The 23492-nt window shown below is 36.7% G+C and overlaps 1 protein-coding gene across 1 annotated transcript in view; it reads left to right on the forward strand.

Annotated features, from left to right (window-relative positions):
* Positions 1 to 23185, forward strand: part of SMC2 (structural maintenance of chromosomes 2) — a 640522-nt gene extending 617337 nt beyond the window's left edge. Inside the window, exon 23 of the mRNA XM_090385021.1 lies at positions 22977 to 23185. Within this exon, the coding sequence (XP_090241147.1) occupies positions 22977 to 23114 (138 nt within the window). The 3' untranslated portion in view covers positions 23115 to 23185. The remainder of the gene's footprint in view (positions 1 to 22976) is intronic.
* Positions 23186 to 23492: the final 307 nt, after the last annotated feature.

The raw sequence follows: 23492 nt of genomic DNA on the forward strand, positions 1-23492 counted from the left end.
TAAATTTAGATGATCAAAAATCATATTATTTTGTTTTTGATTTTCAAACCCTTTGATTTTCTTCAAAAATGAAGAAAATATATCAATGAAAAAACTGGAGTTAATATTGCAAAAACCAAAAAAGCCCAGGCATAGACAATTTGAATGTAGAACTATTTAAATATGGTGGCACCTCACTAAAAAATGCACTACTAAAATTATTTAACATCATGTGGCATAAGCAACAGATACCCAAAGATTGGGAAACAGAAATAGTAATCAATCTACACAAAAAAGGCTCCAGAAATAACCCTAACAACTACAGAGGAATAACAAGACCTAAGCTGGACCAAGTTCGTGATGATGATGATGATTTTCAAACCTCTCTGATTTCTGAAACTTATGAAAACATGAGAAGGTAATTTCTCTGTATTAGAAACTAACCCAGTACCCCCATTATTATTCATTACATTAAATAAATACAGTCAGTTCTGCTTTAATGCGGTACATGTGTTCCTAAAAATCTCCGCGTTATAGCATTTCGCACATTAAAACGACAGGGCTTATGGGGAAAATAGGAATGGGGCAGAGCACTCAAAAATCTTTTTAAAAAAATGTTCAGTTTGATAAGTAAAACAGTAAAATAAAAGTTAGATACCCAATAAAATTAATAATACAGGTTTAAATTTCTAAATAAATATATTTTTACATAATTAAATAAATTAATATTTATTTGTTTATTAAATATCAAATAATATTTATTATTTGTTTAAATTAATAAATATTACAGTAAATATAGCACTTTATCTTGACAAGATACCTTGTATTGGTCAGAGACTAAGTACGCTTACATACATAGCTTAACACAATATAATAACGTAGCTTAATTTAATTTATTATGGTACTCACCTTTTTATAATGTGCGTTGATGTTGGAATAAAATGGATGATAATTTTAAATTTAAGTTAGCGTGAATAAGTTAGGATTTAAAAACAGAATTAAAATATGCGCCAGTAAGTAGAAGTGCATGTCTTCATCCTTGGTTGTCAATGTTGAAATTTAAAACAATTGAAGTTATATAGTTGGAAACAGAAGGCCAATAGCCATAACAAGTGGCTTTCGTTTTATACGTCTTCAGTTGGCAATGGTAGAATGAGAGTAAACGCATGTATTTAAGAAGACTAAGTTCCAGTGATGGTCCTAGATACACGTGGGAATCTCAGATGCATGAGATTCCAGACTGGTGCTATGTTATAGGGTAGTTTGGAATTTAATACTTGGAGAGTGGAATGGCGGCGAAACCATTCTATAACTAGGGCTTCATATTGGAAAATTTTAAAACTGGATTTTAATTTGATAATAGGAATGGCCGAATCTACTAAGGGGGTGTGGTTGTGGGATTGAACATGTGTTGCTAATTCGGTATTGAACTGGCTCATCCTAAAGCTATTGTAGTGGTAGTACGCACGTGTGTTTGATGTTTTGGTAGAACCGTATTTTGTGGTGGTGCTACCAATGTAGCAAGCGTTACAGTTATCTTGACATTTTATTAAGTAGATGATATTATTCATGTCACTAATGTGGTAATTTTGTGTATCTTTATGTGAGTTGAATAATGAACCTAGTTTATTATAAGATGTGAATGTAAGGGTGATATCGGTACCTTTGAATAAACGGCGGAATTGGTTGGCAAAATTACTATGGTAAGGGAGGATAATATGTGGATTATTATTGGAAATGTGTTTGGGTGGGTTGTTAATATTATTTTGGACTGTGATAATAGTTTGTTTGATTAATTGAATAGGATATTTCCCAGATATGAATTTACTTGTAAGATATTGTAGTTCATTATTAAGGTCGTAATGTGTGGAACTGTATTTTATAGCATTGTAAATTTGATTATAAAGGACTGCTTTTTTTGTGTTAAGGGAGTGATGCGATTCAAAGTGTAAGTATTTGCCCGTGTGAGTATTTTTTCTGAAAATTCTTGTTCCTAATTTTGTATTGCTTCTGTATATAGTGAGGTTTAGAAAATTAATTTGTCCATTTTCTTCTGATTCCGGGGTATATTTTAATCTATTATGCATGGAATTAAATTTAATGAAAAGATCATTTATTGTGGATTTGTGCCCTATTAAGAGGATATCGTCAGCGTATCGTTTAAATAATTTAATATCTTGGGGGGGGGGGTATGGTTGTAATGTATGATTTTCTACGGAGGCTAGGTAAATTTCAGATGGGGGGGCTGAGATCCATAATCCCATGGGTAGGCCATAGGTTTACTGGTAAATCTGATTAAGAAATCGGAAGTATCTGGCATCTAATAGAAAGGTTGTGAGCTCTAGAATGCTATTAATTGAGAGGGAAGTGCAATTGGATAAGGTTTTGTGGTCTGTTAAGAAATTACGTAAGTTTTGTAATGTTGACGGCAAATGTACATTAGTGTACAATGAGACTACATCAAAAGATGCTAGGATGTCATCATTGGTTATTGTGATAGAATTTATTTTTTCAAAGGTTTGGGAGGTATTGTTTACTTTAAATTTTGAAAATCTGGTGAGGTGGGAGATAATTTTGACCAGGAAGGAAGATAAATTAATGAAAGCTGATTTGCTGAAGGATATTATGGGTCTTAGTGGGTGGTTGGGTTTATGGAGTTTGGTAATACCAAACATATGCGGTAGAATCTTAATCAGATTTACCAGCAAACCTATGGCCTACCCTTGGGATTATGGATCTCAGCCCCCCCATCTGAAATTTACCTAGCCTCCGTAGAAAATCATATATTACAACCATACCCCCCAGATATTAAATTATTTATACAATACGCTGACGATATTTGGGACAAATCTTAAAAAACAGAAACCAATCAAGAAAATAGCCAGGGTTTACTTTGCTTAATTGGGACAGCATGCTATTTAATCGGGGCAGGAGACCGCAGCACTGGAGATTACCCTATGATTGTCTCCGACAGTGCCACGTGGTTCGGTCGAAATTCTGGAGGTCACCATAAAACAAAAACAATTAACAGTCACCTGTTTATTGGGCTTTTCTGTTAGTGCAATCTATCATAAACGGACAGTAAACTCTATCTTACTGAATTTGCGATAATACTGACAGCTGGAATTCTGTGGGTTATTATGGTGAAATGTGTTTACACTTCCACGAAATCTTCAATCATATAAAAAAAATTAATTTTCAGATCTTCTCTTCATTCCTAGTTTTAAAGCTTTGTAACTCGTTACTCCATTCTCTCTTGCACTTATCGTGTTACTTGCAATTTGTGTGTGCTGTGTTCTTTGTTATTGATTGCTTATATTTTTACTGTTTTAAATTTTAACCCCCCACCCACAAATGTCAGTGAACAGAAATGTCAACTAGTTCGTGGGTACATATTACAGTGCGTATTAATTATTCCAATTATCACGTATAGTTTTCAGATTTTCATGTATCATTTAATTTTTTAATTGGTAAGGTAATAAAGGGTAAATTTGTGCTTAATATATCTTTGCTTTTATAGCCTGTGGATAATATTCCTCCTCTTTTCGCTAATTAGAATCGCTGTTTGATAGAATTAAAATTCAATTCACAAACGTGATCACAATGACTGGCGTTTACTGCACATCATATAGTGAACTGTACTTTACTATGTTGAGTTCGTCGTAATGTGATTTGATTGTACAGTGAACCAATTTGGGGGGGGGGGGGTACGTTGTATTTTTATCTATTTACGTAAAACTTTGGATAATTGGCGCAGCCACTTAATCGGGCCAAAATGCACTAGTCCCACCCAATGTGTCCCAAATAACCGGAATGGACTGTATATGGCAAAATCGTTGAACAGCTCTGAGAAAGGCAGAGAAACATTTTTACCCCTGCCCTCCATCTCTACTGTGAATTATAAGATTAGACCCTGGTTGCAGTTCAGTTTGTATGCCTGTTTCCTGCTGACCGGCCAAAATACGGAGGCCTAATGTCTAAGCTAAGTCAATTCAGCTTGATCCCTTCTAGCTTATGTTTTTGCGGAAAGATGGAGACTGGCATTCGTGTCGTGCTTCTCTGTCCATAATCTGTTGATTTGCGAAGTGAGCTTGAGAGAGGGATCTGTATCCTAGATAGAGATAATTTACCAATTTTATTTGTAAATCGTTATAATTTTAAGCTTTTTTGTTGTCAAGTGCAAAATGTTTTTAAGATAATATTCCGGTTACTGGACCAAGTAGAGCATGGTGTACATGTGTGATGTTCAGAACGGAAATTGCTGGCACTTTTTGTACTGATAGACTTGTTTTTCTTTTATACATTTTGAGATCGCTGAAACAAATTTTTAAATAGATTGACAGATGATTAATTGAAATTAATATTGTGAACTGTTTAATGCTTTATGGAAATTTTAAATTTTGTAATTGTTTTTAGTGCATGTGGGCTTATTGCCCTGGAGGTGCAATAAATAAAATATAATAAAATATATTGACCTGACTACACATCTATTTTACAATTGTCTTTCCTCAATTTGAATTTATGTCCCATCAGCATTGGGCCTGCTGAAACCATTCAAGGCCTTATACACCTCAATCAGATTCCCTTGCAGGTGCCTAGTCTCGCGTCTCAAGCTGCAACTTGCAGACCTTAAGCCTTTCTTGGTAAGAGCACCCCTTTGTTCCCCCTCACCAATCTTGTTGCCCTTCCCTGTACTCACTCTGTACATCCTTCATAAAATGAGGCCTCCAGGCCTGATCATTGCATTATACAAGGGCACAATCACCTCCTAATCCCTGCTAGCAAAATTCCTATATATCATTGGTACGACACCATGAGCTACTCTTGCAGCTTGTCTGCACTGCTCAAAAAACTTCATATCTGACTGCATAATAAATTAACCCCAGGTCCTTTTCATTCTCCACTACCCTGAGTCTAGTACCACACAGTTCGTAAATTACTCTTTAATTGTGTGAATAATCTGGATGACTTCTGTTTCATAGGTGGAGGTGTCACGTTAGCTTCAAGAAAGCGTCCCTTAACTCGAGCCATAAAAAAGCCTACTTCTTGTACTTTGGGTGTAAACTAGGTGACCAGGACAAGAACTGGGTTCTGCACACATACTGCCCTATCTGTTCATCAAAGCTTAATGCCTGGGTGAATCGAAAGGAAACATTTTATGCATTTTGCAGTGCGCATGATATGGATGGAGCCAACAAGTCATCGTCACAGACTGTTACTTCCTATTACAAAAGGTATGACAATGAAGAAAAAGTGGGCAGTGATGTACCCAAATAACCATCTGCAATTCGTCCTGTGTGTCACAGTGATGTACTACGTATTCCTGAACCACCCAACTGTTTTTCTGTAACACTGAAGATATGAAGTCAACGATGAAAATCAACTTAATATACACAAAGAAGTACAGCAACAGTCTACATCAAGGGATCTACCATTTTGTCCAAACCCTTTATCCTTCTTAACCACATAAGCTCACTGAAAGTGAGCTTAATGACCTCGTCATGGATCTTGAACTGCCGAAAAATAAGGCAGAGCTTTTGGCCTCAAGGCTACAACAGTCGAATCTTCTAGGTCATTCTGTGAAAGCAACAACATTTCATACTCAAAATAAAGAGTATGATGAATTCTATCAACAGAAGGTGAACTCGCTGTTTGTAAGGATGTTAATGGTATAATGGCAGCAATGAACATGAGGCACGTTCCCGAAGAATGCCAACTATTTATAGGTACTTCTAAGGTTAGCCTTAAGGCTGTGTTATTACACAAAGGAAATGTGCTGCCTTCAACACCTCTTGTGCATGCTGTCCAGAAAAAAGAAACATGCAAACATGGAGAACATCCTCTTAGGTGTACACTATCAAAAGTATGAGTGGCAAATATGTTGTGATCTACAGGTAATCGCCATTTTATTAGAACTATAAAAGAGTTACACTAAGTATTGTTGCTTTCTCTGCAAGTAGAATAGTCGTGCCAAGGATATGCACTAGGAAATTAGTTGTCATCAACAAAAATCATTAACACCTGGAATGAAGAATGTAGCATTTGAACCTTTGGTAGATCCAAATAAAGTTCACCTCTATTCCACATGAAACTGGGACTCATTAAAAATTTTGTGTGGGCTTTGGAAGTGAACTGTCCTGCATTCACATACTTGCAAGAGAAATTCTAAAGACTTAGAGAAGATTAAGGCATGCGTTTTCATTGGTCCAAATAAGGCAGCTTTTCAAAGACAAACAGTTCGAATGTGTTCTTAATGATAGCAATTAATCAGTGTAGAAATCCTCTCAAAATGTTTCGACTGGTTTTCTAAGAAATGTTAAAGCTGGCAACTACAGGCAGATTGTGGAAGACCTCATTGCTTATTATGAAAAACTGGAGTGCAACATGTCATTCAAGTCACATATAGATTTCTTCCCACTAAACTGTGGTGCTGTAAGCAGTGAACATGGTGAGTGCTTCCATCAAGTTATCACTGCGATGGAACAGAGACAAAAGCAAATGATGTGCTGCCATGTTAGCAGATTATTGTCAGTTGGTGAAAAGGGATGCCCCCAAAGCTGAATACACGCAAAGGGTGAAAAGGTCCCATGTTTGATACAGGTATGTTCATATGGCATATCTTACTGCCATATAAATAAAAAATACCTTGTATAAATATAAAAAACTACATGCCATTTGAACAACTTTTAGTAATTTCTGCCATTTTAAGTGGCAGATTGGCTCTTGCACCCCAAAATCTGTAAAGTAAACTTACTTTCATGCCCTTAAGAAGATATGACCCAAGATTTGTTGTTCAGTGTAATAAAAAAGGAAAAAAAAAATTGCTAGCACATATGAAAGTAAACAAACTGTTAGAATGAGAATTGAGAAAACTAAATCCGCTAATTCTAATTTACAATTAACTCAGACTCAAATTAATCATATTAATAAATCACAAAAAGAATGTAATATTACTTTAAGTAAATCTCAGTCACAACAAACTAGAGGCTTTCTTCAATTTTTATTATCTCTATTACCCTATAGCTAAAGGAACTCTAGGTGCATCAGGCAGTACAGGAACTCCCCAACTTATGTAAGGGCTGTGTTCCACAGAACGCTACATTAAGTCAATTTCCCTCATGCTTGTGCAGAACTCACAACTGTGCTCGCTGAATTGATTGAATCAAAAAAGAAATGTTTGATGAACAACTAAATAGAATTATTTATTGTATTTATTTAATTTTTTATCTCGTGGGAATGTTGATAATTCATTTTTATTGAAATCTTTCAGATATTTAGTACAATATTGATTAATTCCACCTCTAATACCATTTTCAATCATTAAGTACGTATTGATATCAGTTAGTAACTGTCATTTTTAAAATTGCATTCCAGGATAAACTAAGAGCTATATAATGCCAAGCAGGATCTAATTTATAGGCATCTAAACAAACATCTCTAAAATTTTCAATATATCAGCTAATAACAAAACATCAATTTTTAAACACAAATCAGAATATTCACCCATGTTTTTTATGTTAAATTCTTTCCAAACTTTTTAGTGCTTGAATGTAATCTTCTTCAGATATATCAGCTTCGTTAAATATGCTATAAAATTTTTCATATTCATACAATTTAGTTTCTTCACATTTTTCTAACAAGTTCTTATAAATTATAGGGGTATATACCTTTTCTTATCACTAAATCTAGCTTATCTTTCGAAAAGTATTTCTTTATGTTTTTGAACTGATCTTTTTTAAGATTACTAGCAAGCTTATCTATATTAGTTCCCATAAATCTGAAATAATGTTTTGATAATCATTGCTTAGGATTTTTTCATCATCTACAAAATACTCTTCTTCTTCGAGTTTAATTTCCTAATCTATCTATCTATTTTCTACTTAATACGGCAGATCGCCACCTTGTCGTTCCCATTTTCCACAGTCGCCGGATGTGGGCATCTTCAGCTTTCAAATTTCTCTTTCTCATGGCTGATAGTGCACCTTCCTTCCATGTTTTTTTAGGGCATCCTCGTCTTCTCTTCCCTTGTTGGTATCCACTTATATATAATTTTAGGCCATCTCACTTCATTCATGCGCAGCAGATGTCCAAACCATCTCAACCTCCTATTTTCTATTCATTCTATAATATATTCATCTGTGCATACATCTTCTTATTTCCTCATTCGTTAGCACCTCCCCATAGCCAGGTGGGAAGGAGCAGCAGTGCGTAGCACACGCTTCTTGATTGGACCGGGGTTCGAGCCTGTCACCACCAAATACGGAGGATGCGGAAAGGTCAGGGAATGACCACCGCATATCCCGGAGCAATATGGCCTTAGTTGCTAATGCTCCTAGAAACCAAAACAACAACAACAACACCCTCATTCGTTATCCTCTCTAGCCTAGAAATCCTAGCACTCCGGTATAGGTAGTCCATTTCTAGGGCTCTAAGCTTGTTTTTGTCACCCTCACATCTGTAGCAAAGTACCGATTCCACTAACGACTGTCCAATATGACTTTTAGTTCTACGGGAGATGTTGTCCCACCATATACAGGCACTGGTTAAAGAAGCACTGCAGGATCATTTAGACAAGACTTCAGTTATAGCTCAGACACAGCATGGTTTTGTTAAGGGGAAGTCTTGCCTGACCAACTTGATTGGATACTATGATGCAGTCACAAAAGAGCTGGATGCAGGGAATAACTTTGATATTATATACACCTAATTCTGTTTTTGCATGAACTATTTTTACACAAATTTGATTTAACACGAATTCAAAATAAATATTTCATTCTTTTTTTTACGCGAGTCATTTTGATTTAACACGATTTCTATGAATTTTTTTTGCCTAAATTCTAAGTTTTTTTTTATTTGTGGCATATTAGTATCATTTCTATATATTGCACGCATCAATAGATTGGATAGTAAATAAATTTGATGAATTTGAAGTGTTGGTCAAGACATCAAAGGCGGATATTGTTGGGATATCAGAGACGTGGTGTCACACAGATATAAGGAATGCTGAACTGGAATTTGGGGAGTACAATGTGTACAGAAAGGATAGACAGGACAGAAAGGGAGGGGGTGTTATGCTGTTAATTAAGAAAAACATAAAATCAAAGGAAGTGCACCCAGTTAATATAGATGAACAGTGCTCTGTTGAGTCAGTTTGGTGTGAGATAAGCACTGCGAAAGGAAAAATAAGAGTAGGAGTGTGTTATAGGCCTAATGACTTGTATGAGTACAATGAACAATTGTACAGAGAAATAGAGTGGGCCAGTAAATCAGAATGTCTTATAATGGGGGATTTTAACTTCCCAGATATTGACTGGAACTTGTGGGTTGGTCACTCACACACTAGTCAGACTTTTGTGGATTTATTGGATGATTGTTTTCTGCAGCAGCATGTTCGAGAGGCAACCAGAGAAAGTAACACTCTTGATCTGGTTATCAGCAGTGATCATTCGTGTATTAAGAATTTGCAGATAAAGGAACCACTAGGTGGCAGTGATCACAGTGTGCTGAAGTGGGATTTACTCAAAGAGGTAACTACCGTCAGGGGTAAAGGAAAGGGTTTTTGCTTCCGTAAAGGGGAGTACAGTGGTCTCAGACAGTTTTTAAATTCTGTACAGTGGGATCAACTGACGATGTTACGAACAGTAAATTCTAAGTGGGAAGCATTCAAAGAATTAATCGTGGAAGCTACTAGACTTTACATACCGATTAAGAAATATCGTTCAAGGTTTAGGCCTAAATGGTTATCAAATGAACTAATGAGACTCGTGACAGAGAAGAAAAATGCATGGGATGCATATAAATTATCAGGTGACGCAGAAGCCTGTGGCAGATATAAGCTAGTCTGTAATCAGGTCACAAAGGAGGTTCGACAGGCGAAGGCGGATTACGAGAAATCTTTGGCAAAAGATGCTAAGAAAAACAGCAAGGATTTCTTTACTTATATAAACTCTAAAAGGAAGGGGATGAATATGATTGGTCCACTTGACATCGATGGTTCGACTGTTGATGATCCTGCTCAGATAGCAAACAAACTGAATGAGTATTTTGCATCTACATTCACACGTGAGGAATTATTACAATTTGAAAATGGAAGAAGGTTATCAAATTGTAGCAGTGTGCTTAATGATTTTGTAATAACTGAGAGCAAAGTGGAGGAGAAATTGTTGAAGTTAAACATAAGAAAGGCACCTGGGGTGGATGGGATCTATCCAGTTATTTTAAAGGAGGCGGCAAAGCAACTAAGCAAACCCTTAGCCATAATTATGAGAGCATCCTTGGACTCAGGGGAGGTTCCCACGGACTGGAGATGTGCAAATGTGTCCCCAATTCACAAAGGTGGATCGAAGGGTGACACGAGTAATTACAGACCAGTTAGTTTAACTTCTGTTCCGGGTAAAATAATGGAGTCGCTGGTTAAAGATGCATTGCAGGATCATCTAGACAAGACTGCAGCAATAATTCAAACACAGCATGGGTTTGTTAAGGGAAAGTCTTGTCTGACAAATTTGATTGCTTATTATGATGTGGTCACAAAGGAACTGGATGCAAAAAATAATTTTGATATCATATACTTGGATTTCAGGAAAGCTTTTGACACTGTTGCGCATGGAAGACTACTGTACAAATTGGAGCAGAATGGTATTAAGGGTAAGTTGCTACAATGGATAAAAGGATGGTTAAGTGGGAGAAGACAGAGGGTGGTAATCAATGGGTGCTGCTCTTCGTGGACTAATGTTATTAGTGGAGTCCCACAGGGTTCGGTGTTGGGTCCACTGTTGTTTTGTGTATTTATCAATGATATTGATGAAGGTATATCAGGCTTAATGTCGAAGTTTGCAGATGACACAAAGGTTGGCAGGGTTGTTAATGACAGTAATGGCAGTGTCCTACTGCAACAGGATCTAGATAATTTGGGCAGATGGGCTAAGAAGTGGCAACTGAAGTTCAACCTTGACAAATGCAAAGTACTGCATATGGGTAGAAGTAATCCCAGAGAAACGTACCAACTGTGTGGTACTACACTTAAGGTGGTAGAAAATGAAAAAGACCTGGGAGTAATTGTGCAGTCAGATATGAAGTTTTCTGAGCAGTGCAGACAGGCTGCTAGGGCGGGTCATGGGGTTTTGTCAATGATATATAGGACTTTTGCTAGCAGGGAAAAGGAGGTGATTGTCCCTCTGTATAAGGCAATGGTCAGGCCACGCCTTGATTACTGCGTACAGGTCTGGAGGCCTCATTTTAGGAAGGATGTAGATTTGCTTGAGCGTGTACAGAGAAGAGCAACACGATTGGTGAGGGGAATGAAGGGATTCTCTTACCAAGAGAGGCTTAAGTTCTGCAAATTGCAGTGGCTGGAGACTAGGCACCTGCGCGGTGATCTGATTGAGGTCTATAAGGCCTTGAATGGGTTGAGCACGCTGAATTCTGATGGGATCCTTCCACTTGTTCAGATTACGAACCTACGGGGACATAAGTTCAAATTAAGAAAGGACAGATGTAGAATAGATGTGCGGAAATTTGCCTTTAGCCAGCGGGTGGTTAATTGCTGGAACAAACTTCCATCTGTCGTTGTAGAAGTTGATAGGTTAAATAAATTTAAGGAGGAACTGGACAGGCATTTGGAGGGAATGGTGTGATTTTTTTTTTTTTTTTTTTGGCTGATGCTGCATAAGCTCCTACACTTGCTTTCTTGCATCATGTGCCACTACTACTACTACTATAACAGCTAGTATGTGCGTTTTGAAACGCGTGCTTTTGTTTACCAATGTGTACGTCTAGGTATCATCAACGTTTTTATTGAATTTGGTGCACATCTACGGTATTCGTGCATTGTATCTTCGGAAGACATTTAATAATAAGCTCTATTTCAAAGTGAAAGAATCTTTAGTGAAATTTGTGCAGAAATTTTGCCGATAGTCAATAAATTGAAGTTTACAAATTTTTCATACTTTTTTTTATTAATTATAACTGAGATATTTTTCGGTAGCCCTTATATAATGTCGAATAATTGGCCTGTTACCAAAATGAAAAGGAAAGCGATTTCTTCGGAACTTAAAATTCAAATTAAGAAAAATGAAGCTGCAATTATTAGTCGGTATGTTCTGGAACAAAAGTAAGTGTTAATTCATCATCATATTCAAGAGATATTGTCAAGGAAAAAATGGAAAAGGCTCTGGTAATATGGATAGAAGATCAGTCACAAAAAAGAGTACCGTAGATGGAAATGCCATCAAGCAAACAGCACTAAGAATTTACAGACAGATTAAAGAAAAGGAGCCAAGCACTTCATCTCAGTTAAACAGAAAGTATGAATTTTCTGAGAGTACGGATTGGATGACAGAGTTTCTTAAAAGGAATGCTCTTCATAACACAAAAATTAAAGGTGAAACTGCATCTGCTGATGAATTGGCTGCTAAAGTATTCCCGCAGGAACTTGCAAAAATTATTGAAGATGGAGGATACACTCCTGATCAAGTGTGGAATGCAGATGAAACTGGTTTCTTCTGGAAACGAATGCCGAACAGAAAGTGTGTAGCCAAATCACAGAAAACTGCTGGTGGTTTTAAGGTAGCTAAGGATCGTGTGACCTTATTATTTTCCTCCAACGCTTCAGGAGATCGTATGTTGAAACCACTGCTGGTAAATCGAGTCCTAAACCCACGTTCAATGAAAGGTGTAGATATTAATAAACTGCCTGCTCACTTGATGGCAAACAAGAAGGCCTGGGTGACCACTGCTATCTTTACAGAATGGTTCAACAAATGTTTCGTCCCAGAAGTCAGACGTTATATGAATTTGAAAGGTCTCGAATTTAAAGTTCTTTTGATTCTTGACAATGCACCCGGCCATCCTGTCTTGGAACACCCAAACGTACAAATTTTATTTCTGCCACCTAATACTACATCTTTGATACAACTGCTAGACCAAGGTATAATTGCGACAATTAAAACATACTACGTAAACCGAACATTCCAACATGTTTTGGACAAACTGAATGATGAAACACTAACAGTCAATGATGTGTGGAAGAAATTCTCAATTATGGATTGTATCAATCAAGTTGGATTAGCGTTAACTGAATTAAAACCAGCAACTTTAAATGCGTGTTGGAAAGCGGTTTGGCCACAATGTGTAAAAAGCAAAGATTCCATTATCCCTAATACGACCGGATCTCCAAACATCATTACAATGGCACACAAAATTGGTGGAGAAGGATTCGATGATCTATCGTTTGAAGATATTGATGAATTGTTAACCGACAAAGCGCTAAGCGAAGATGAAATATTAGAGGTTGTCCTTGGGACTCCTTATCCCACAGAACGTAGTGATAATGAAGAAAATGATCATGTTCTAAATGCAGATTTAATAAAAGAAGGTCTGGAACTGGCCATAAAATTAGATAATCATTTTGTCAAACATGACCCTAATGAGGAACACAATGGGAAGTTTCAACGTGAATTGAAGTTGTCAACAGCCTCTTACAGAGAATTATATAACGGCCTAACCAAAACACGAACACAACGATTAATAACTGAATTCGTTCGTAAAACCGGTGAAGCATCAGCACCAGAGGAGACTCGTGCTGATTTTGCTCAAGAGATCACAGAAAGAATTTCATTAATAGAGGAAGAAGACGATGTCCACAACATTTCTAGTGATAGCAGTGATATTCCAGTCGTACGCAAACGTATGTGCCGTTTATTATCAGAAAGTGAAAATGAATAAAATCTTTTTATGTGTAAACAGATTTTTTTTTTGTTCATGAAGAATATTTTTCATTACATATTATTACATGTGTACTTTGTTGAAATGAAATAAAATAATAAGCTTAAAACGAATATTTTTATGTGTTTTTTTTTAATTTTTTTTTTTTTATTATTATTTTTACTGATTTTTTTAGATCCGGAACCAATCTTCTTTTCTTCCATAAATACAATGTCTTTTTTTACACGAATTTTTTTTACACGTATTTTTCAGGAACGTATCTATCGTGTAAAAACAGAATTAGGTGTACTTGGATCCTAGAAAGGCTTTTGATACTGTTGCACGTGGAAGACTGCTACACAAATTGGAGCAGTGTGACATTGGAGGCAAATTGCTGCTATGGATAAAGGGGTGGTTGAGGGGGAGAAGACAGAGAGTGGTAATCAATGGACACTGCTCATCGTGGACTGATGTTATTAGTGGAGTCCCTCAGGGCTCAGTGTTGGGTCCATTGGTGTTTTCTGTATTTATAAATGATATTGATGAAGGTATATCAAGCTTAATGTCCAAGTTTGCAGACGATACAAAGGTTGGCAGGGTTGTCAAGGACACTACTGACACTATGCTGCTGCAACAGGATCTGGAAAGGTTGAGCAGATGGGCTGAGAGGTGGCAAATGAAGTTTAACATTGACAAATGTAAAGTACTACACATGGGAAACAGCAACCCCAGAGCAACGTATCAACTCTGTGGTACTACACTGACAGTGGTTGAGAATGAAAGGGACTTGGGGGTGATTGTGCAGGCAGATATGAAGTTCTCTGAGCAGTGCAGACGAGCTGCAAGAGTAGCTCATGGAGTATTGTCAATGATATACAGGAATTTTTCCAGCAGGGATAAGGAGGTGATTATTCCATTGTATAAGGCAATGGTCAGGCCACACCTAGAGTACTGTATACAGGTCTGGAGGCCTCATTTCAAGAAGGATGTAGAGCTGCTGGAACGAGTACAGAGAAGGGCAACAAGATTAGTGAATGGAACAAAGGGGTGCTCTTACGAAGAAAGGCTTAAGTTTTGCAAATTACAGTGTCTGGAGACTAGGCACCAGCGAGGTGATCTGATAGAGGTGTATAAAGCCTTGAATGGTTTAAGCATGCTCAATGCTGATGGGATTCTTCCTCTAGCTCAGAATAATCACCTGAGAGGGCATAAATTCAAATTGAGGAAAGACAGATGTAGGATAGACGTGCGGAAATTTGCCTTTAGCCAGCGGGTGGTTGGTTGGTGGAACAGACTGCCATCCCTTGTGGTGGAGGTTGATAGCCTAAATAAGTTTAAGGCTCAGCTGGACAGGTATTTTGAACGAACAGAGGGGTGAAGTGGAAGTGGGTTTTTTTTTTTTTTTTTTTGGCTGATGCTGCATAAGCTTGCTTTCTTGCATCAAATGCCTCTACTAATGCTAATGCTAATATAGAGTTTAGGGCACTAAGAATCTTCCTACTTTGATGAATTCTAGTGTAAACTTCCTCTTTCCCCAGTCCTTCCTTAGTTAATCTACATCCAAGATATTTGAAAAAGTCAACAGGTTTTAGATGTATAGACTGGATAACTTTCAATTAATCAGGATGTTCCATTGTGCTTAGGTATTCTGTCTTTGTAAAATTGATTGTCGAGGCCCCATTGGTCATATGTAAGATGCAATTTTCTCAACATGTATTCTTAATCTTAAGCTTCTTGTGCAATGATAACCTGATCATCGGCAAAATTTAGACTCCAAAGATATCTGTCATTAATTGGTACTGCCATTCCTGTAAAGCACATTCCAAGAAAACAGACAATAAAGGTGATAAGCTACATCCTTTTCTCAGCCCCTTTGTTGGATAGATTGAATTAGATAGAGTATTCCCAACTTTAATATATGCCACGTTGTTATCGTACAATTCCCTAATCATTTGCACAAGCTCTGGATCAACTGACATATTTTGAAGGGCTTTCCATAATTTCTTTCTTGGAACGGAGTCATAAGCCTCTTAGAAGGTATCTTTATTCTTTGCTTTTCTTTTCTTTTCTCCACCAGCAGTTGTAGAACAAACAGATTGTTCACACAAGAGCGACTTGACCTAAATCCACTTTGTTATTCACTTATCTTATCCTTTACCTCCCCTTGTAATTTTAACTGAAGCACTTTAGAGTATAGTCTGGACATAGTGCAATTAACACTTAAGCCTCTATAGTTCCCTGGATCCAGCTTATTTCCTTTTTTTTTATATATATGGTTAATTTCCTAATAAAAACTAATATATTTTTCTCCATATTTTTGCAATAACTTTAAAATTATCACTATTAAATCCTAATTCCTATCTCTTACAAAGTCTCTCTACTCACTATAATGAACTCTGGGAATGAGACTATAAGTGTGAAGACGTTGACTTCTGGAGCTCCTGCAAACGGATAAGTTTTCTTAGAAATATTTTTGATTGATTGACGTATTAATTTGTGTTTTACAAATAGATTAAATAGACATACTAGCATTTGTTAGCTTATTTTTTAAATTTAGCTAGTGATTTTGTAAGTTACAACTTGCTACTCATACTGCTATCATATCGGCATTTTGGCAGGAATATTTTGAGGTGCAGAAGAATAGTAGGGTTTTAATTGTAGTAAATAAGTATTATGAAGGTTTAATCATTTTTGGACATATCTTTTCTATTTAGCTAAGAATATAACTAATTTAAAATTGTGATCATTACGGTATAGCGTAACTTGATAGCATATATCTCGAACTTGACAGCGTAGGGTCTAATATTAAATTAGATAGCATAATATATATCACTGCATTAACTTAGTATATTATTCTATAGTCAAGTGTAGTATAGTATGGTCTATTAATCAATTAAATTTATTAACCTTATTAATTTTCATTGTTAATTAATTACATCTTATTTAAACGAAAATCGTGCCCCAAACTACAGCAGCAAAGCAACATGCATGAAGTAGAGGGAGTCCTGTGACTCAAGGGAGAACCAAACGGGATGATTCTCCAACGCATCACAGCCTAAAAAAATGTACCAGATGTGAAATGTTTGCTGACTTTCTGGAGCAGGACAAGATCTAGCTAAGGAGGATGTCTTTGTGTGCATCTCAGTGTTCTGATTGAGCATCAGTGAGAGTTTGAAGAGTAGGCTAATGCCCTCTAAAATGGGGGCCCATCAAACTCTCAGCTGCCAACGCAATGCCAGAGCTCACTCTTGTGCATCAGGCAGCACAGAAGGAGAGAGGAGATGAGAAATATATTGTGCAAAAAAGATAGGTGGAATAGGACTGGGGTATGTCTGCTAGGAGCAAAAGTTTATGACGTATAGCAGATATCATCTTTTAAGGGCACAAAGGGTGATATTTTTGTCACCCTTTAGTGTCATTAGTGCCAATTGTACACATTGGCACTAATGACATTAAGAGTTGAAGATCTGCGGATTTACTTAAAAAGTACAGGTCAGCGTTGAAAAAAAGTTGCAGGTTCTGGTTAAATTTGAAAGTGTCTGCAATTCTGCCCAGACATGATAGGAGGGAGTCTTGATGAGAGCCTTGTCAATCAATTTGACCCTAGAGAGACTGTGCAATGCTCGTGGGGTAGAATTTTTTTCATCATGGTCTGTGCTTGTTAGCAGGAGAGATTGTTTCACCAGGGATCGGATACACTTGGGTGCAAGAATATTTGCTGATATTATTGAGGTGGGTTGGAAAACTGCTAGCTTGGTGGGGATTCACAGACTAATAGATTAACAGTAGCTACAGGCAGAGGTGAAAGTGATTCTTTGCACTGCTTCTATTGGAATGAGCAGCAGCCTGGAATGCAAGGTGCTGGGATCTCAAGGACTGCTGGGAGTCATCACAAACAATAAATACATGGGTTGTGTTAGGATAACTGAGAGTACGAATAGGTGCATGTATACTTGTATGTACAGGAATGCTAGGAGTATAGTAAATAAGTTTGATGAATTTGAGATAGTGGTGAAGACATCAACAACAGATATTGCTGGGATATCAGAGACATGGTGTCACACACACAGAGATAAGTATGCAAAATTGGAATTTGTGTACAGAAAGGATAGAAATGGAGGAGGGGTACTGCTATTAGTTAAGAAACACAAAATCTAAGGAAGTGCATTCAGTTAACATGGGTGGAGAGTGTAGTGTTAAGACAGTTTGGTGTAAGATAAACACTGGGAAAGCAAAGTGGAGACTAGGAGTGTGTTATAGGCCTAATGACTCTGATGATTACAGTGAACAACTCTACAGAGAAATAGTGGGCCAGTCAATCAGATTGTCTTATAATGAGGGATTTTAACTTCCCAGATATTGACTGGAACTTTTGGATTTATTGATGATTGTTTCTGCAGCAGCATGTTTGAGCGACAACCAGAGAGAGTAATACTCTTGATCGGGTTGTCAGCAGTGATTATTCATGCATTAAAAATTTGCAGATAAAGGAACCACAAGGTGTCAGTGATCACATTGTACTGATGTGGGATTTACTTAAAAGATATAACTACTATCGGAGGTAAAGGGAAGGATTTTTGCTTTTGTAAAGGTGATTACAGCAGTTTCAGACAGTTTTTAAATTGTATACAGTGACACCAACTGATGATGTTCCCAACAGCAAATTCTAAATGGCAAGAATTCAATGAATTAATTGTGGAAGCTGCTAGACTTTTCATACCAATTTAGAAATACTATTCTAGGTTTAAGCCTAATGGATGTCAGATGAAGTAGAAGGATGAAGACTCGTGGCAGAAAATAAAAATGCATGGCACACATATAAATTATCAGGAGACACAGGTGCCTATGCTAGATATAAGGTAGTCTATAATCAAGTGACAAACTAGGTTAGTCAAGCAAAGGTAGATTGCGAGAAATCCTTGGCAAAGGATGCAAAGAAAAACATCTTTACTTATGTAAACTCTAGAAGGAAGAAGATAATTAGATGGGAACACTTGATATCGATAGTTCTATTGCTGGCGATTCTGCTCAGGTAGCTGAAAACTGAATGAGTATTTTGCATCTACATTCACACATGAGGGGTTATTCAGGATGGGGAATACCAGAAGTTTATCAAACTCTATCAGGCAGCTAAATGGTTCTGTAATAACTGAGTGCAAAGTGGAGGGAAAATTTCTGAAGATAAACATAAGGAAGGCACCTGTTGTGGATGGGATTTATCCATTTATATTGACAGAGGCAGTAAAGGAAGTGAGCAGGCCCTTAGCCAAGATTATGAGGGAATGCTTGGAGTCAGGGAAGGCCCTCACAGACTGGAGAAATGCAAATGTTTTCCCAATTCACAAAGAGGGATTGAAAGGTGACACAAGTAATTAAAGAACTGCAGGATCATCTAGACAAGACTACAGTAATAATTCAAACATAGCATGGGTTTGTTACCGAGAAGTGTTGTCTGACCAATTTGATTGGATCGTATGATGTGCTCACAAAGAAACTGAATGCAAAAAGTAATTTTTATATCGTATACTTGAATTTTAGCAAAGCTTTTAATACTGTTGCACATTGAAGACTACTATACAAGTTAGAGCAGTATGGCATTAAGGGCAGGTTGCTGCTATGGATAAAGGGATGGTGTGTGGGAGAAGACAGAGGGTGGTAATCAATGGACACTGCTCTTCGTGGACAAGTGTTATTAGTGGTATCCCCCAGGTATCTGGGTGTTGGGCCCATTATTGTTTTCTGTATTTATCAATGGTAAATCTATCAATAAAGGTATATAGGGTTCATGTGTAAGTTTGCAGGCGATACGAAGGTTAGCATGACAGTATGATACTGCAACTGGATCTCGAAAATTTGAGAGCAGATTTACTGAAAGGTGGCAACTGAAGTTTAGCATTCACAAATGCAAAGCACTGCATATGGGTAGCAGTTATGTTATGTTATGTTATTTGGTTTTTAGGAGCATTAGCAACTAAGGCCATATTGCTCCGGGAATATGCGGTGGTCATTCCCTGACCTTTCCACATTCTCCGTATTTGGTGGTGACGGGCTCGAACCCAGGTCTAATCAAGAAGCGTGCGCTACGCACTGCTGCTCCTTCCCACCTGGCTACGGAGGTGCCTCTGGGTAGCAGTAACCCCAAAGAAATATATGAACTGTGCTGCACTGCGCTCAGGATTTTGGAGAATTAAAAGATCTGGGGATAATTCTGCAGTCAGATATAAAGTTTTCTGGGCAGTGCAGACAGGCTGTCAAGGTGTCTTGTCAGTGATATATAGGAATTTTGCTAGTGGGGTAAAAGATGTAATTATCCCCATGTATAAGGCAATGGTCAGGCCAAAAAATGACTTAGATCTTAAATGTATATTATCCAATTAAAATATTTTTGAAATAATAAAAACATAAAAAGGAAATAAATTTATTGTTCACATAAATGAATTTTAAGTCTTTTTATCAGATAGATTCAACCACGAAATAACACATAAAAATGTCAAAGATAACAATAAAATGAAAATGAAACTAATTTATAAAGATATGGAAAAAATAAAACTCATAATTGATTTCGAAGCATAAAATATTTAAAAGAAATAAATTCCTTAAAATGGGAAACTTTTTATTAATTGTTCACATAAACCTACATTATTTTCCTAAAAGATTTGAATAATTTTAAAGTTTATATTTTTGTAATTTATTTTTAAAAAAATTAATGATTTTAAGGAAAATGCATTTTTTTAGTGCGTGCGTGCGTGTGTGTGTGTGTGAGAGAGAGAGAGAGAGATCTATAATCCCAATTTTCTTTAGTACTTTCCTGAATTTGAATATGTGTCCTCTCGCGTGTAGTTTGAGCAAGAAGAAGAATCCCATCAATGTTGAGCTTGCTCAATCCATTCAAAGCCTTAAATACCTCAGTCAGATCACCTTGCAGGTGTGTAGTCTGAGCAAGAGGAAGAATCCTAGTCTTGAGACGCTAAAGTTTTCAGAACTGAAGCCTTTCTTGGTAAGAGTGCTCATTTGTGTAATAAAATTTACAGAGTTAGAAAGAGTGGAAAAATTTATCTAAAAATTTGAATGCAAAATTGTGATATATACAGGTTATGGCAATTAAATAATAAAGCTGTTGCAATAGAATAAATATAATGAAATATTACATATAAGTTATCCCCTTCAAAATAATTGAAGTGGGCTTGCACACAGTATACCCTATAGTCAAGTGAAGTCTAGAAATGAAGTCATTTTCTATAATCCCCTGAGTACATTTTTCAGTTTAGGGCAGAGAAAAACGTCCAAGGGGCTAGGTCTGGAAAGTAGGGTTCATGTTCACACAGAAGTATTTGTTTTTTTTGGCTAGAAACTGGCAAACAGAGAATGCATTGTGTGTTGTAGCATCCAACCATTCTTCCACAATTCAGGTCTCTTCCTTTGAATTTTTTCATGCAGCCTTGTCAGAACTTGATTGACAGTATGAATTAGTGAGATGTATTCAGCCATAGTAATTGCTTTGAGAAAAGGCCTTTGGTTTCGAGTTTCATAATTATTATGAAAGTATTGTTACTGCCAAAAACACTGAAAAAACTGATACGTTTATTGTAAACCAAGATTCAAAAACAAACAGGAGTTTCAGGGCGAGATTCCCCTTCTTCAGCTGGTACAAATACGTTAAATGTAGAATAACAATATAAGACTGGGTGTGATCATGCGTTAGACAAAGTAAGGTGCGTACATGAGGTGGATGGATGTAATATGGAATAAAACAATAAATGAGTCACTGGGCAGAATCAGATGTCTGGTGCTGGGAATGTAAGGCACATACATGAGATCTATGCCAGCATTCATTGTACTGTAAAACAGTTGCCTCCATGGTTGGGTGCATGCTATTTCCCAATGCAGTTGAAGACACTACTATATTTGGTTATGTGTCGTGCCACAAGCTTTGGCAGTAGTTATGTGCGTGTTCAGCGATCTCAATGTCACGTGGATCAAGGTTGTGCTGTTCAGACCAATAGCGCTGGGCAATAGTGGACAGGAGAGCCCTTTCGTGTTCCGAGACTTGATCTTTTAGTCTTCTATCGGTTTCGCCTACATAACTACAGCAATCAGTGCATGTAATTCTGTATACAGAATTACATGCACTGATTGCTGTAGTTATTGGATTGCATGTAATTCTGTATACAGAATTACATGCAATCCAATCCCTTCATGCAGTTGGTGAAAACACCAATTGGTGTTTTCACCCTAAAAATAATCAAATGTAATTTCCTACCAGGAAGTTGTAAACACGTAGGATTCTTCTATGGTGTTCCAATATACCCGGGTAGTAGGGAATGTAGGCAGTTGAGGTAAACTCATTGTTATGGGATGGATTAGGCCGTGCAGCAAGATCACGAGCTTGTAAATCACACTTGTCTAGAATATGAGTTGGATAACCACATCCAGAAAGATGAGCCCTTAACTTGGAAATTTTCAACCATCTGTCATCTGTAGAGCTAGAGTGGGTCCAAACGTGGGTAAACAAGGCACGCACAGTACTGAGTAAATGATTGGGAGCATGTGCAGACCCATAGTTTGTAAATTGGCCTGCACACATGGGTTTTCTATAAACTGAAGTTCTAAAATGCGAGCCCGCACATTGGACTAATACATCCAGAAAGAAGAGGGTGTTGTTTGTTTCTAGTTCAACAATAAAATTAATATATGGCTCTAGTTCCTCCATAGCAATGTTGGCAGACATAATTTTCTCCTGTGCTATGTGTCACTTCTCCAGAAAAAATAAATAAAATGTTAAATTCTTTTTGAACAGTCCATTCAGTCTTCTTAAACATTACAGTAAACTCTTTTTACTTCATCAGTTGCTGCTGATATTCTTCCTGGGACCAAATAGTAATCCTTTTCAGTTTAGTGCTTCCACTGGCCCTTTGGTATTATCAAGAATATTTGGTTTCTGAATTTTTGTATTTCCTCTAAAGAAATAAAGGAATTTATATATAGATATGACTTACCCCCCCCCCCCCCAACATCAGATTACCTTCTTCCTCAACACACACACAATTTGAAGGGAGTGACATTTTGAGGTTATTAATAACTTTATTCATGCAGCAAACAAGTGGTAAGAGAACTAAAATATCACTACATTGAATAAAAGTTGATTAATTTCTAGATGACTTTATTCTTTCTGTGGTAAGCCAAAAACATTTCCAATATTCCCTCAAATTAAAAAGTTTCTGTTATACTTTTATAACAGTATCCTTTATTATTTTATTACTTAAATTTCTAATGGGTATTTCTTTCTATTTCAGTTTATAATCGTTTCCTTGAAAGATGGAATGTTTAATAATGCAAATGTGCTGTTCAAAACAAAATTTGTTGATGGGATGTCTACAGTGTCACGATTTAGTCAGATAAGAACACCTTCCACTAAAAGAAATCAGCAGTAGGTAGATGAAGAGTGCGGTTAAATCAAGAACGTTGTACTTATTATTGAATACAGCTTTACCCTTTCTTTTGCCTTTCTGTATTACTTTGTTACTATAATCATAATCGAAATTTACTTAAAATTTTTTTTTTTAATTTGATTTCTTTGTTTATTATTACTATATATGCTAACTATTACTCCAAATTTTCCTTTTATGATAAGTTGGGTATAATTATAATTGTCTGAATTTATCCTGTTCTAAAAACAGTTTAACCAACACCCCTCTTTCTAAAGTTCGTAGGTAAAACTTTAAGAAAATGCCCACACTACCTGCCTATAGTCCATACAGGATACTGAATAATAGGGCAATGAATGATATTGAATAATGGAGTTATGAAAG

This window comes from Mastigoproctus giganteus, chromosome 11, assembly GCF_048544385.1.
Source record: "Mastigoproctus giganteus isolate SK-2022 chromosome 11, ASM4854438v1, whole genome shotgun sequence".
NCBI lineage: Eukaryota > Metazoa > Arthropoda > Arachnida > Uropygi > Thelyphonidae > Mastigoproctus > Mastigoproctus giganteus.